Here is a 13,422-nt window from a genome sequence, read left to right as displayed (position 1 = left end):
CGAGCGGCGCCAGGCGCCTCCCCTCTCAGCCCCGCCCCCGCGCCCCGCCCCTCGGATCCGGCCCGCGGAGCTTCGCCTCGCGGCCTCTAGGAGCGGGCCGAGGTGGAGCTGCTCCGTGCACCTGCCTTTTGCCCAGCGCCCTGTTGGTCTGCTGCCGCGCGCGCGGAGACCGGAAGCAAACTATTCTCAAAAGGCACAGGATCCGTGCAAGTTCCTGGGGTCGTCGTCCTGCACTGCAGCTCGTAAGGAACTGAAGTTTTTTCCCCTCTCTCTCTCTTGCCTCGTCTTAACGTCTCTAGCCCCGCCGGATCCGCAGTGCGGTGGCTGCCCGGGCGGGAAGCTTGTAAAAAGTTGCTCTTTCCTCAACCCTCGAAGCGGCTGGCCGCAGATGGAGGGGAGAAAGAGGAGGAGGCGGCGGCAACGACAACTAGGGCGCTGGAGTTGCTTAGATCAGGGAGCAGCAAATAGCCCGACGACCTAGCACCACCAAAATCACGGCCAAATCCAGCCAACTTATTTTAACACTTGGAGCAGAAAACCCTGCAAGCACCTCTCCCCTTCTTGGCCATAAAAACCGTTTTAGGTTCTACTCCGAGTAGACCTGTTGAAATTAATGGGTCTGAATTAGTCGTGTCTATTAACTTCAATGTATTCCTCTGAGTAGAACTTAGTTGGTTACAATATGAATAACAAATAAAATAGCTAACAATTAGTTGCCTAGGCAGCCACCCTACACAGTAGGGTTAGTCGGATTTAGGCAGGGGGACTGACAAGTGCAGAGGAAGGCAGGGAGACAATAGGTTGCCTTCAATGTAGCGCTAAGGCCATGGAGTTCCATCAGCACAAGGATTTCCCGTGCAGATTGGAACCTCTTTCCCCACCACCACCCCCAGCGTGCCCCCCAAATCTATTTTTGGGTATCCTCCCAACCCTCCAGAGCAGGATATAGTTGGGAGGGAACTTGGGGGAGGAGAGAGGGAATTCCCATTGCTCTAGCAGGAATCACTGCGCTGGCTCCCGCTAGTGCAATAAGTTACTTGAACTTGGTCTAAACAGTATGTGAAACCAGAGCCAATGACAACCAGAGCCACATGATCTGTGCAAAAATGTGCCCACGTGTCCACTCCTAGTCCATAGACCACAAGTGAGACCTTGAGGTCATAGTAAATAGCTCAATGAAGATGTCGCCCCAGCTTGTGGCAGTCATGAAAAATGCAGATTTCATACTAGGCATCCTTAGGAAATAAAACTGGTGCCATTATATGAATCTATGGTGCAACATTTGGAATACAGTATACAGTGCTGGTCACCTCACATCTAAAGGGATAGTATAGAGTTGGAATAGTTTCCAAACAGGGCAGCCAAAATGATCAAGGGCTTGGAGTGACTCTCCTGTGAAGAAAGGTTGCCATGTTTAGTTTGGAGAAAAGGTGAGGAAGAGGTGACATGATAGAAATGGATAAAATGATGCCTGGCATGGAGAAAGCGGATAGAGAAAAGCTTTTCTCCATCTCACAAAATTAGAACGTGTAGACATGCAGCGAAGTTGAATGTTGGAAGATGTTCTGGACAGACAAAAGAAAGCACTCCCTCAGGCAGCACATATGGAACTGGTTTCCAAAGGAGGCAGTGATGGCAGCCAACGTGAATGGGAATTAACAGAGGAGAGAGCTATCTGTGGCTACTAGCTGCAGCTGCAGCAATGCTTCTGAATACCAGTTGCTTGAAACCACAGGAGGGTAGAGTGGTCTTGGGTTCAAATCCTGCTTGCTTGGTTCCCAGAGGCAACTATTCAACCACTGTGTGAACAGGATGCTGGACTAGATGGGCCATTGGCCTGGTCCAGCAGACTCTTCCTTGTTCATGTTGTTGTTGTTGTTTAGTCGTTTAGTCGTGTCCGACTCTTCGTGACCCCATGGACCAGAGCACGCCAGGCACCTCTGTCCTCCACTACCTCCCGCAGTTTGGTCAAACTCATGCTGGTAACCTCGAAAACACTATCCAACCAACACTAAGAACACTATCCTTGTTCTTAGGCAGAGCCAACTCATCCTAGTTTTGTCTACACCTGTTTCCCTACTGTCTTATCCAATGGCAACACTGAGATTGAGGGAGAGGAAGCTGACCGTGAGTGCCGCCCCATGGACCGGAGGATGCAAGTGAGCAGGCACGCAGGCAGGCAGGTGTGGGCTGGAAGAGGGCAGCTTGCGATTGATGGGGCTTGCCTCAATAAGGAAGATGGATGCATGAGAGAATTGCCCTTCTTTGCTAGCCTGCACCCCACTTGCTATCAGATCTGAGCAAGCCGGCCAGCCTCTGAGAGGCAGGCATCTCAGCCCTTCCCCACCCCCAGCCCTGGCACAGAAGCCAGCTGGGAAAGGGATATTTCCCTTCAGAATATACTTTAATCCCTAAAGCCCTCATTCCCAACTGCTATCTGGCTCCAGCCTCTTCACACACACAAACACGCACACACAATTGTTTTTATTGTTAAATCACTTCAAGATGTTTTAGGAATGAGTCATAAATGTAATGGAAGTGGTATTGAAATGGGAGGTTAAATGGTCTTTTACGAGGGATTTTTATATTAAAAAAAACCCAAGCCTGTTACTCAGGAACAACTCCTTGTGAAGACTGGAGACCTGGGCATGGGTGGGTTGCATTTACGTCAAGTATCTCATTTGTTGTCAGACCCTCAGATCCGTGCCCAGACTCCCTGGCTTCTTACACAAGTTCAGAGGGTATTATATTGAATAGGGTTTATTCCGGGAAAGGATTGGCTGCTGAACTTTATGCAGAATTATTTAATGTTATTTTGGGCCCAAGGACAGGATTGGAAACTATTTCGTAGACAAATTTGAAAGCTAGATTGGGAGGGGGGGGGAATCAGGTTGGAGAAGCCAGTAATATCTATATTGGCAAATATTAGGAAAACCTAAATATTTAACATAGATGATATAGGACCCCCAGTTCAGATCTCAATAATATGAAATCTTGTTTGACACTGCTGACTGATTAGTATTCTACAACCTTTAAATGTGTTCGTGGGAGGCGGTTATTGCTTTGTTGTTTAGGTTTTAACTATTTATTTGTGCTTTTATTTTGTGTGATCTTTTAGATATAATATATAAATCTAATAAATTACACATATACACATGCATGTAAATAACTTGTAAATTTTTACTAGTTGCTGTGCATTTATCTATTGTACAAAAATGGAAAATGTTACAGGAGTCAGATGTGATGCTCTGGTATAAAAACAAATGGAATAATCCTATATATGAGATTACATACTATCTTAAGGCCTTACAAGGATTGGCTTAACTTTCAGGATGTATAGTGGAATTTTATTGTGTATGTAAACATGCATCATCTACACCAACAGCTCCCAAGAGTTTGTTTTGAACTTTGGAATTACTGATTTATTGGGTTTATATGATGACTTCTAGGTTTTCCCAGGTTACAGAAGAAACCATAAGAAACTCATAGCAAGTATTGCTTCAGAGTACACTGCATGTGCGCAGGTGGAAAAGCAGACTTGCAAAGTGGTCCCAAGCACATTTTAGACAGTGGTAGGAAGAACAAGAAAAAAAGCATGCTCCAATATTCAAACAGCACCATGTGTTCTGGTGAAAGAAAAACCCTCTCCACAGCAGCTTTCTTGTTCTACTTGTGATTAAAAAAAAATGTATCCCAGGGATGTTCGATGCTGCAACATCTGCCTTAGCCCACAAAAAGCTTGATGCCCTGGCAACAGGAATAATCTCATTGGTTTGTCACAGCTATAAAGCCTGTTAAATGGCTTTCTTGCTTCTTGGGTTGGGAGCAACTTGGGGCTCTAGAGAGTCACAAAAAAGGGGAGACGCATTGAACTAATGAAATACTGAGGAAGGAGCCAACAGCTGGTGACCTGCAGTTGTTTAATTTTGGGGGTGCAGTTGAATTAATTAAATTTCAGCCATTGACACTGTGCATCCCCTCTCAGTCTGGGCCATCAGTATCCTGCTTGATGTTCCAGTGTCGGCAAAAGTGTACATTACATTTTAGCTGTGATTTTTTGTATCAGGTTTGTGTCCGTAAAGAACAACACCGACAAGGATACAGACAGATTTAAAAGGAGGGCTGGGGTAAGAAGACTGCTGAAGGTTTACTCCAGGAAAATGCATGTCAGATGTCACAGAGGCTCCCCACCGTGGGACTGATAGCAATGTAATGAGGGATGCCATGAGGAAGAGGCAACAGGAATAGCTGAGGCTGTGGTTAAATAAACATGGCATGATGAAGCTTCTCTTGGAATGAATGACTTGTACATTCAACAGGGTTCATGGAGACGGGCCCTCTGGCTGTGATAACTGGGAGAGGGGGAGGAAATGCCCCTTCAACAAGCAGTCTTGCTAAAAAAAAAAAAGCCTTTCCAATTTACCTGATATCACTCTGGTTTGGCAGCGTCAGGCATAACAAGGAGAGTCAGAATCCTTCCTGAGGATGGGTGATGGTGGGGATAAATCTCTCAGCCAAAGGGTCACATTTCTTCATAGCTAACCTTCCGGGGGCTGCTTGCCAATAAGTACATTTGTTCATACATATCAATGCCCCACTAATTCTCTTTTACACATGCACGCCCCCCCCCCCCCAGCAACAATCATCAAGCTTGGGGACTATCCCCTATGGAGACACAATTAGGCTTCAAGTCCCCACCCTGGACATCTATACATTTCAGAACAGCCTCTCGGACAATGAAACTTCTTTTCCAAGACTACTTGGGGAGGATTTTGGCAGAGGCACAGCACACAGAGAGGGTTAACCCTTACCTACCTAAAGGCAACCCCGCAAGGTTCCTTCCCAAAGCAATTAGGCTTGAAAACAGCTTCCTATTGGCTCAAAGGCTGCTTTCAGGCCTAATTGCAGCATGCAGGGGTGAGGGGGAGGAGGAGTGCTGTAGGCCATATCGGGTCAGTGGCCTCAAAGTTTCCTACCCATCAGTTGCACTGTGACCAGCGCTGACTAAGAGAGTGAGCTCCCCCACCAGGCCCATCACGAAACAGAAGCAGTTTTTTTCCTCCAAAAAAGTCATTTATTGAACTTGTTAAACATTATTCAAAAATGAAAGATTAAGAGTCTAGATAAAAAGGAAAAAAAGTGGTGTAAAAGCAAAATAATAATAATGATGAAAGGAGTTGTCTAACTCATGAACATGCTCCACCACACAAAGAACCAACGCTGCTTCCCAGGACGGGTGGGCTTCATGAACTTTTCATCCCTCACCCACAAGCCGCGCAGGTGGAGGCAATACTTCACTATGGCTGCTGTGACTCACAACCCGCTGGCACCTTTGACCTCCGACTACCTTGGCAGCGTACTCCTGAAACAAAAGGGCAAGGCTTGCCAAGCTCTGCCAAACCCCTCAAATTCTCGGGGAGGGGCTCCAAGCTAGAAAATAGGAGGAAGATGGGATTAGTGTCTGCGCATCTAACTTGTACAGTACAAAGAGAGGCAGGTGGTGGGTAGGGCCATGGTCTGCTCACACAGAAAAGAACTGGATTATACGGGGCTAACACAGCTGGGGCTCAGACCCTTCTATCCATCCCACACATCTGTAGCGCGGACGTATTTTCCCAGCAAGAGCATTAGAAAAAGAAAAGAAAAAGCCACATTTGGTTAGCAATGATGGACGCCCTTGTGGAGAGGCTGCTCGAGCCTTGTTAGGACATGCTGGGTGTGACCAGGCCTTGAAGCATGATCATGAGTCGGCGGGCCGGCTTGCTCAGGGTGTTGTGAGGCTCTGCCTGCAGGAACTGGAAGAGCTTCTGCCGCACTTGGTTCATCACAGAGCCCATGTGGTCGCGGGTGATGGGGTCGCTGTGGTCTAGATGCATCACTGCCTCCTCCAGGTAACTGCAAAGGAGAGAGAGAGAGCACAGCACAGTTGTGATCATGGCTGCAAAACTGCAGGCATGTGTATACAATGACATTCCATGAATGTGTAGGGAATGGGCAGAATTGAGCTCCCCAAGTTTCTCAGTTTTATGTGTGAAGAAAGCAAGTTTCCAGACCTTATGGATGCAAAGATGCACTTGCAGGTATGTGTACAACATCTGTTAAACTCAGAAATAAGAGATAGCTGAATAAGATGTCTAGCAGGTGCAGCTGGGCCTTTAGTGTCCTGCACGGCATCCTTCCATGGCCAGCAAAAACAGACTTGTACAAAGTAAGATAAATAACGCAAGTTTTTCCCAGATGCAGGAATTTTGTCTGCATTTTAAAGGGCGGAACATACAGGGCCCTGGTGTAGGAAGCACTTGCCTCTTCCCTGTGGAAGGAAAGTCTGCATCTACCATTAGGCACCACTGGGCGATACTCACTTCAGTTTCAGTTCTGTCCGAGCTCCCAAATCTGAGGAGAGCTGCTGAATGAGAGACAAGAGGACAGGCTGGGACAGGGGGCAAGGATGCTGCCCAAACACTTGCTGAGGGTCAACTGTCTCACAGACGTAGAGGACTAGGTTCAAATCTGCTGCAGTGAGAGCCTGTAGAGAGAAGAGAGTGCCCTGGTTAGAAATCTACATTTCTAGAGAAGCTCAATATGGCTGAATACGGCTTTGAGCACAATAACGCAGTACTCTTGGCCGTTTTGCTCATACATTGCTGAAAGCCGCTTTGGATACCATCTTGTGGAAAAGCAGGACACAAACAAATGAGTGACTGATGTTAAATAGCCTGCTATTGCTGTTGGCACACATACCACCATCCAACTGTGTGCATGTATATATAGCGGCCAATTTAGGATTACACTTTGTGCAACTGATGAAGTGGAGTCTGGTCCACTAAAACATATGGCGTCATAAATGTGTTAGGTCTCTAAAAAGGTGCCACAAGCCTCTGCTGTATTTGTTGCAACGGATTAACACAGCAATCCCTCTGAATACTGCCAGTCAGTTTCACTGGGAGATCCCAAGTTCTACTACAATAAGAGAAGAATAAAATACATCTCTATCCACTTTCTCCACACCAGACCCTATCTTATAAACCTCACAGACTTAAAAACACTGATGGAAAACAACCCTTTCCTCAAACTTGAGTGGAAGTATGAAAGACACAGCAACTTTTAATCCATGCTAAACTGCCTTGAACAGACAACATCTAGATTGGTTATATATGCACCAGCAGGGCTACGTAGTCATGCTTAAATGATACACTTTGAACTATAAGACAGCTGCTCTGGGCGCCCCCTGCTGGTTCTAAGGCAGACCACCAGCTGCCCCTTTGTGACTCCCAGAAAGATGCCTCCAAAAAGGATGGGGAACCTGTGACCCATCAGAAGCTGTTGGGACTACAACTCCCAGCACCCCAGCCCATTGACTATCTGGTCAGGGCTGATGGGAGTTGGAGTCCAGCAACACCTGGAGAGTCACGGGTTTCTTCTCTTTAAAAACCTCACGGTTATCTCTCTAACTGAGCTTTGTGCCTGCTTCCTTGAGGATGTGGCCATCTGGGTCCTTCAGAGAGCAGTTGCGTGGCCAGTGTGTTGCCTCTATGGTTGGAGAAATGCGTACCTGCTGGAAGGCTTGATTCAGGTGCCCCTGCTGCAACAGCTGTAACACGTGAGCCTGCTGGGACTGGAAGTCGAGGTGAGTGGCAGGGATTGGAGTGCCTGCAGCAGAGCGCATGGCCTGCATGATGCTGGAGGTGACAGCAGCCTGCTGCTCCTTCATGGCCATGCTCACCTCCCCTTTGATCACCCGCTGGACTTGGGCCAGGATGGACTCCTGCATGCTGGAGAGAAGGGGAAGAAGGGAACTTGGAGGGGCTGTGTAGATCCAGGGGGGCAGCGGTGGGGGGACAGAAGTGGGAAGTCTACAGGAGCAAGAGGCTAGTTGTACATAATTCCAGATAACGTTCCCATTTTGTTCTCTGAACATTGTGCCCCTTCCCAAGACAAAGCAGAGAAGACCCTGGACGTAGGGAAGCTTCCAATACTGATATTGCCCAGCTGGTAGAAAACTGCACTGCTTATGACCAGTGTGGCAAGGAAGGGGGATTTCAAAGGGGGTGTGTGCCCTGTTTTCTCATATGTGAAGGATCAGATGAGTCAGTTTCATGCAGATCTCAGGACCCACTGCTATTAATCTGGCGCAAGACTCTCTGTTTTGCCCTTCTTTCTATGAGAGATGCCCCCATCTGCTCTGCCACTCACTTGCCCACGATGACGTGAAGCTGATGCTGCACCTCGGAGTGCATGCTGGCCGTAATGGTGGCTGCCAGCTGATCAGTTGTGCTCTGGAAGTTGTTGACCAGCTGCCGGAGCTGGCTCACCACAGAGTCCCGGGCATCCTGCTCTCGCGCTTTCTTACTCTTCATGTGGGTCTCCAGCTGCTGAATATCTACAAGAGAAGATTCACAATTACTCAAAAGCCAGCTGGGTACCATTGGAGTCCATTCCCACAGCCTCTGGCCTCTCTACCACATCACCCTCAAATCCAACTCCCCTTCATGTTCCCAAAGCCTTCATACTGTAAACTCTTCAGCAAGGCATGAAAAAACACACAGGAGTTTTGTCTAATGCAGGGATGGGCCTCACCTGTGGCCCTCTGGGTGTTGCTGGACTATGAACCCCATCATTATGTTTTTATATGTGCTGGAAGCTGCCCAGAGTGGCTGCAGAAACCCAGCCAGATGGGTGGGGTATAAATAATAAAATCATCATCATCCCTGGCCATTGGGCCATGCAGGCAGGAAATGATGGGAGTTATAGTCCAGTAACATCTGAAGGGATGCAGGGTCCCACCCCTGATCTAAGGCACCTTTTTTATTTCTGCTGAGGAACAGGGGTTTTCTGAATGCACAATGTGAAAATGCTTGAGAGGGATTTGGGCCATTGCCTAAACTGCTGGTTGTGTTTATCCAATGGCAACCACAAGACTGTTTACAAGGAGCATTGCCCCATTCTCAAAGGTTCTGGGCAGTAAGAAAGGAGAAAGCATCTCACTAACAATTCCATTTGAACCCCATTCAAGAACCTTAAAGATTTAACAAGTATTAGGTATCCTGACCTACCAGCTAAGCCCTGACTCCTAAAAGCTGACCTGAAGAGGAAGACCTTCTCAAGGGATGCTCAGGCATATTTTTTCAAATGGAGAGGGCACTAGTGTCTTGAAGCAACTACTGAGAATGCCTCCTGGTTCACCCTTTTTGTCATAAAAGGTACTGCTAAGAAGGCACTTGTAGTTTAGGAGAACGAGAAGGGATCTCGTGGAGCCAGCAGGTTCCAAAATATACTGCTATTCAAGTCAAGGAGGGGCTTCATCAGTCAAAATCTGAACCATGAATTGTACCCTAAAATCAACAGGAAAATAGTCTGTAGGACTGGAGTGATGTGCCACTCCTGTGTTCTGCACCAGCTGCTTAGGCCTGAGCTTGACAAAAGGTGTTGAAGCTTTATCAGCTTAAGAGCAGTCCCGGCTAGCAGCCATCACTGAACTATAAGTCTACATAGCCCAGAATTCTGTTCCCACACTACTTAGCTGCTTCAAGGAAGCCGACATGCTGGAGAAAGAGGTATGAGTCTTTCTACATAGCCTTCTGGTAGCCTCCAAGCATGGGATGTTCCATTTAACCATAGTGGCTGGTAGCCTTAAGAAACACACCCCTCCAGATTCATGAAAGAGAAACCTATCAAGGCTATTGGATATGATGATGGCTTTTCAAAAGGGCATTCCTGCTTTCTGGAGCCTCTTTTTTGCCCCACAGTTCTGTACATGAGTGTTTCCCACGGCTGACAGTATACAAAGCTGAAAAGGAGAGAAGCAGAGAGTGGGGCATACATTCTTGTGTGCCTTGCTTGAAGGTGTCATTGATCTGCTGGAACATTGATTGACAGCTCTTCTCAAAAGCAGGAAGCACCACACTCTGGAACGCCTCCCTGTATGCCGACTGCATGGGGCCCTGCAAGGCATCGGCAGCCGCCCGGGCAATGGCATCTGTAAGGTTCTGCAATCAAAACACAATCACTGAGGTTTCTGGTCTAAAAAGGTGTCACAGCCATCAAAAATATGAGCCGATGTCTGGCCTAGCACATCAACACCTTGAAAAGGCGCTAGGAGGCAGCAGTGTTGCAGCTAAATGGGCAGCCTGACCAGCACTCGCTACCCCAGCACCACAAACCAGCTTCCCTCCCTGTCAAACTGGCAGGGATCTGCTCCCAGCAGCCAACCCCACCCATTACCTTTGATTTCACCAGTTTGGTGACGTTCTCCTTCAGTGTCCCCTCAATGGCTGTAAGCTTGGTGGCAATGGTGTTATTCAGCTGCCCAGTGATGGGATCCAAAGTCTTGGAAACGCCTTGTTAGCAGAGAGACAGCAAAACAAAAGTCAGGCCCCCATTTTATCCCTCTTAAATAAATAAAGAAGTATATGAGGACCTTGGGAGAGGTGCATGCATAGACCATCCCTTGAAACAATGGCATCAAGCCTTCCTGCTTTGTTAACTCTCCAGGGAGAAAGAAACTGGGTCGCTTATCTGTAGCAGAGAAAACTCTTGGGCTCTGCTCTCAGCAAATCCTGGGAACCCAGATCTTCACTGGGCACCACAGGATAACTGCTTACTGCCGCCTTTGTCAGCTTGGTGCCCTATAGATGGACCAACACTCCCAGCCAGCACCAATGGAAGTTGTAGTCTAAAGCATGGAGGGGAGGCAGGAAGGAGAAGGCTGCTCTACTTCCAAAGAAGCACCTCCTTTGTTGTTTTGCAAACTGATCAGAATCCAAGATGTGGGACTTACACGGGGGCACCGTCTTTTTCATCTCCTCGCGGATGGTCCTTTCCAGCCGGTTGCAGGCAGCCGTGGAGAGGGACTGGGAAAGCTGCTGGGACAGATGCTCCTGCAGTTGCCCACTGCGCTGCTGTCCCTCAGCTAAGGCCTGGTCCAGCCTCCGCTCTGAAACCACAAGAGTTAAGGAAAGCAAAGGGAGAGACCATGGCTCTGTGCTAGGGGAGATGCATGGCATACGAATGGTCTCTGCCACCTCCGGCTACAAAGGAAGACGCAGCAAGTGCTGGGAGAGGCCTCGGCCCTCAACTCTGTGGACAGCCGCTGCTGAGCTAGATGATCAACAGCCTGACCTAGCATGGGGCAGTTTCCTCCCAAACCATCAGGTGGGATCCTCATTCCTCATACCTTACAAGCACCGCTGCCACCAACACCAGCAAAAAATAAATGAAAAAAATGTTTTTATATACACCTATCTGCATATATTGCCTTTGGAGTATAAACCCTACTTCACAGGGCTTTTGCAAGGAAAAAAATAGGAAGAGTGCTTGGAAGAAAAGCAGGATACAAATGTAAGAACACAAGAAGAGCTCTGCTGGATCAAGCCAAAAGCCCGTCTAAGTCCAGCTTCCTGCTCTCACAGTGGCCAACCAGAAGCTTATAGCAAGCAGAACCTGAATGTTTTCCATTAAAAAACTTTTCATAATGAAGGTTAACATTTAGTTTTATTTTCTGCAAGTGGTATTTCACGCCTTTTCTTTCAGGACTGGAACTTAAGGGGCTCTTCTCATTGAAGGGGACCCAAGCACTAAGGCAGTTGTTTAGCCTTACCTACAAAGAGAGAGAAGGCAGAAATGCCCATTCCTGGATAACCTCCGCCACTGAAGGAAGAGAGGAAACTATGGAATAAATTCTATGGACAAATATAACAAAGGTCTTAAAAGGTGTGCACGATCAACACATTATATTGCACTCATTGTTCTAATGCATTCTAAAATTAATCATGATTTAATATTAAGAATATCACGCGTTTTCTTTGTTAGACTGGTATGGGTTTTTGTTTGCTGGATATTTTCTCCTCTGTCACTCTTTTTATTTCAGGGGCGGGGAAGCCTTGTCAGCCCAAGGGCCACATTTCCTTGGCAGCCATCTCCTGGGGGCCAAATGTTGGTGGTGGGTGTGGCCAGAGAAAAAAAAAGTGGGTGGAGCAATGGATACAACTCCTGCCTTTGGACAGCAGGCAACATTCCAGCCTTGCAAAAGTTAAGAGGTTTTACACACACACATCCCCTGCCCCCAATTTCTCTGCTGTTCACCCAGAGAAGCAGGAGGCCAGTGTCTTTATTCCAGCTAAGCAAAAGCATTCAAAAGCATGGAGTAGGACTGATGAGAGGCGGGGCTTGGGAATGGGGTTCCCCACTCCGGGACAGAGTAATGGCTAAACTAGACACAATAAAATTTAATGGACATTTCCCTTCACTCCAGAAGGCAGCCAGCTATATTTAAACATGTGGTTTTAAAAAAGGATCAGGGATTCCAACAGAAACTGGCCACATTCCTCATAAGTGCTCAGCTTTGAATGGGACAAACCCATGACAGAGAAGGGCCCAGAAGGCACTTTTCTGGGAAGGATACGCTCCTGCTCTTGCTGGGAATCCACCACTCGCTCAATGTGGCCCATGAGGGAGCTCTGCACAGCATCCAGGTGGTCGGTGAGCCTCTGCATGAGTTCCATCTGGTTCTGTCTCAGTTCAACAATCTCCCTCTGCTGGGTCCTCAGAAGAGACAACAGCTCATCCTGGTACTCAGGAGCGACCTATTGGAAGAGGAGGCAGGGGAAATGTAAGCACTCCAAGCACTCTCAGTGGATCCTCTCTGTGTTACATGGGAGGCAGCAACATAAAGAGTTCAACCCAATGATAGGGAGCCACTTCAGAGAAGGGCAAACAAAGCAAATTTAGCAAATCTCAAGGTGCAGAAAGTCCCAGGCTCAGATGAGTATCCTAGTGGAGGAATATGGTAACATAATCCTTCATTTTTGGATTCCCAAAAGGAATTTAGACAATGGATGAGGACAATCTATAACAGCTGTAATTGACTTGGTGTACCCCAAAACATCTGGATGGCACTAGGTTTGGGTGAACTATATATAAAAAAGCAGTGGCCAGAGTCTTAGCAAAAGGCGTCAGACCAGAACATAATAATGTTAAAAAGGGGCATAAGACATGGGGGTGTCCATTTACCCACTTCTCCACCTTTTAAAAATTGAGTCTTTGAACCCTAAATCTGTACAATTCCATAGGAGGAAGAGATGCAGGGCATCCCCCATGGCAGGAATGTGGAACTGGTACGCCTTGTCCTGATTTCATGTGGGGAGTGAGGGGAGCATGGAGAGAGAGAGAGAGAGAGAGAGAGAGAGAGAGAGAGAGAGAGAGAGAGAAAGAGAGCTGAAATGAACAGAGCTGTAGAAGGAAGGGAAGCTCAGGGCAAGAAGTGAGTTGGAATCTCTGGCAAAAGTGACCTTTCCCTCTCCCTGCAGCCTGCTAGACTAGGAGGAAGAGGGTTGAGGAGGGAGAGAGAGAAGAGTCCTATTTTTGATCCCTGACACAAGAAAAAGTTCCCCACCCCACCTTTTGGGAAGGAAGAACTGAAAGCTT

The 13,422-nt window shown here is 47.5% G+C and overlaps 1 protein-coding gene and 1 long non-coding RNA gene across 3 annotated transcripts in view; one reads left to right on the top strand and one right to left on the bottom strand.

Annotated features, from left to right (window-relative positions):
• Positions 1 to 56: 56 nt before the first annotated feature.
• Positions 57 to 4,288, top strand: LOC144328419 (uncharacterized). Its single transcript, XR_013393647.1, has 2 exons — positions 57 to 242; positions 4,067 to 4,288. It is a non-coding gene; the product is annotated as an uncharacterized LOC144328419 (long non-coding RNA).
• A 763-nt stretch (positions 4,289 to 5,051) lies between these two features.
• Positions 5,052 to 13,422, bottom strand: part of EDC4 (enhancer of mRNA decapping 4) — a 30,867-nt gene continuing 22,496 nt past the window's right edge. For both annotated transcript variants that reach the window (XM_028739722.2, XM_028739723.2), the window contains exons 22-29: positions 12,401 to 12,581; positions 10,778 to 10,933; positions 10,222 to 10,337; positions 9,821 to 9,986; positions 8,194 to 8,380; positions 7,553 to 7,772; positions 6,363 to 6,526; positions 5,052 to 5,895 (exon numbers count right to left, since the gene is read on the bottom strand). In XM_028739722.2, coding sequence (XP_028595555.2) covers positions 5,703 to 5,895; positions 6,363 to 6,526; positions 7,553 to 7,772; positions 8,194 to 8,380; positions 9,821 to 9,986; positions 10,222 to 10,337; positions 10,778 to 10,933; positions 12,401 to 12,581 — 1,383 coding nt within the window. In that variant the 3' untranslated portion in view covers positions 5,052 to 5,702. The remainder of the gene's footprint in view (positions 5,896 to 6,362; positions 6,527 to 7,552; positions 7,773 to 8,193; positions 8,381 to 9,820; positions 9,987 to 10,221; positions 10,338 to 10,777; positions 10,934 to 12,400; positions 12,582 to 13,422) is intronic.

This window comes from Podarcis muralis, chromosome 7, assembly GCF_964188315.1.
Source record: "Podarcis muralis chromosome 7, rPodMur119.hap1.1, whole genome shotgun sequence".
NCBI lineage: Eukaryota > Metazoa > Chordata > Lepidosauria > Squamata > Lacertidae > Podarcis > Podarcis muralis.
This window is presented reverse-complemented; position numbering and strand designations above follow the sequence as displayed.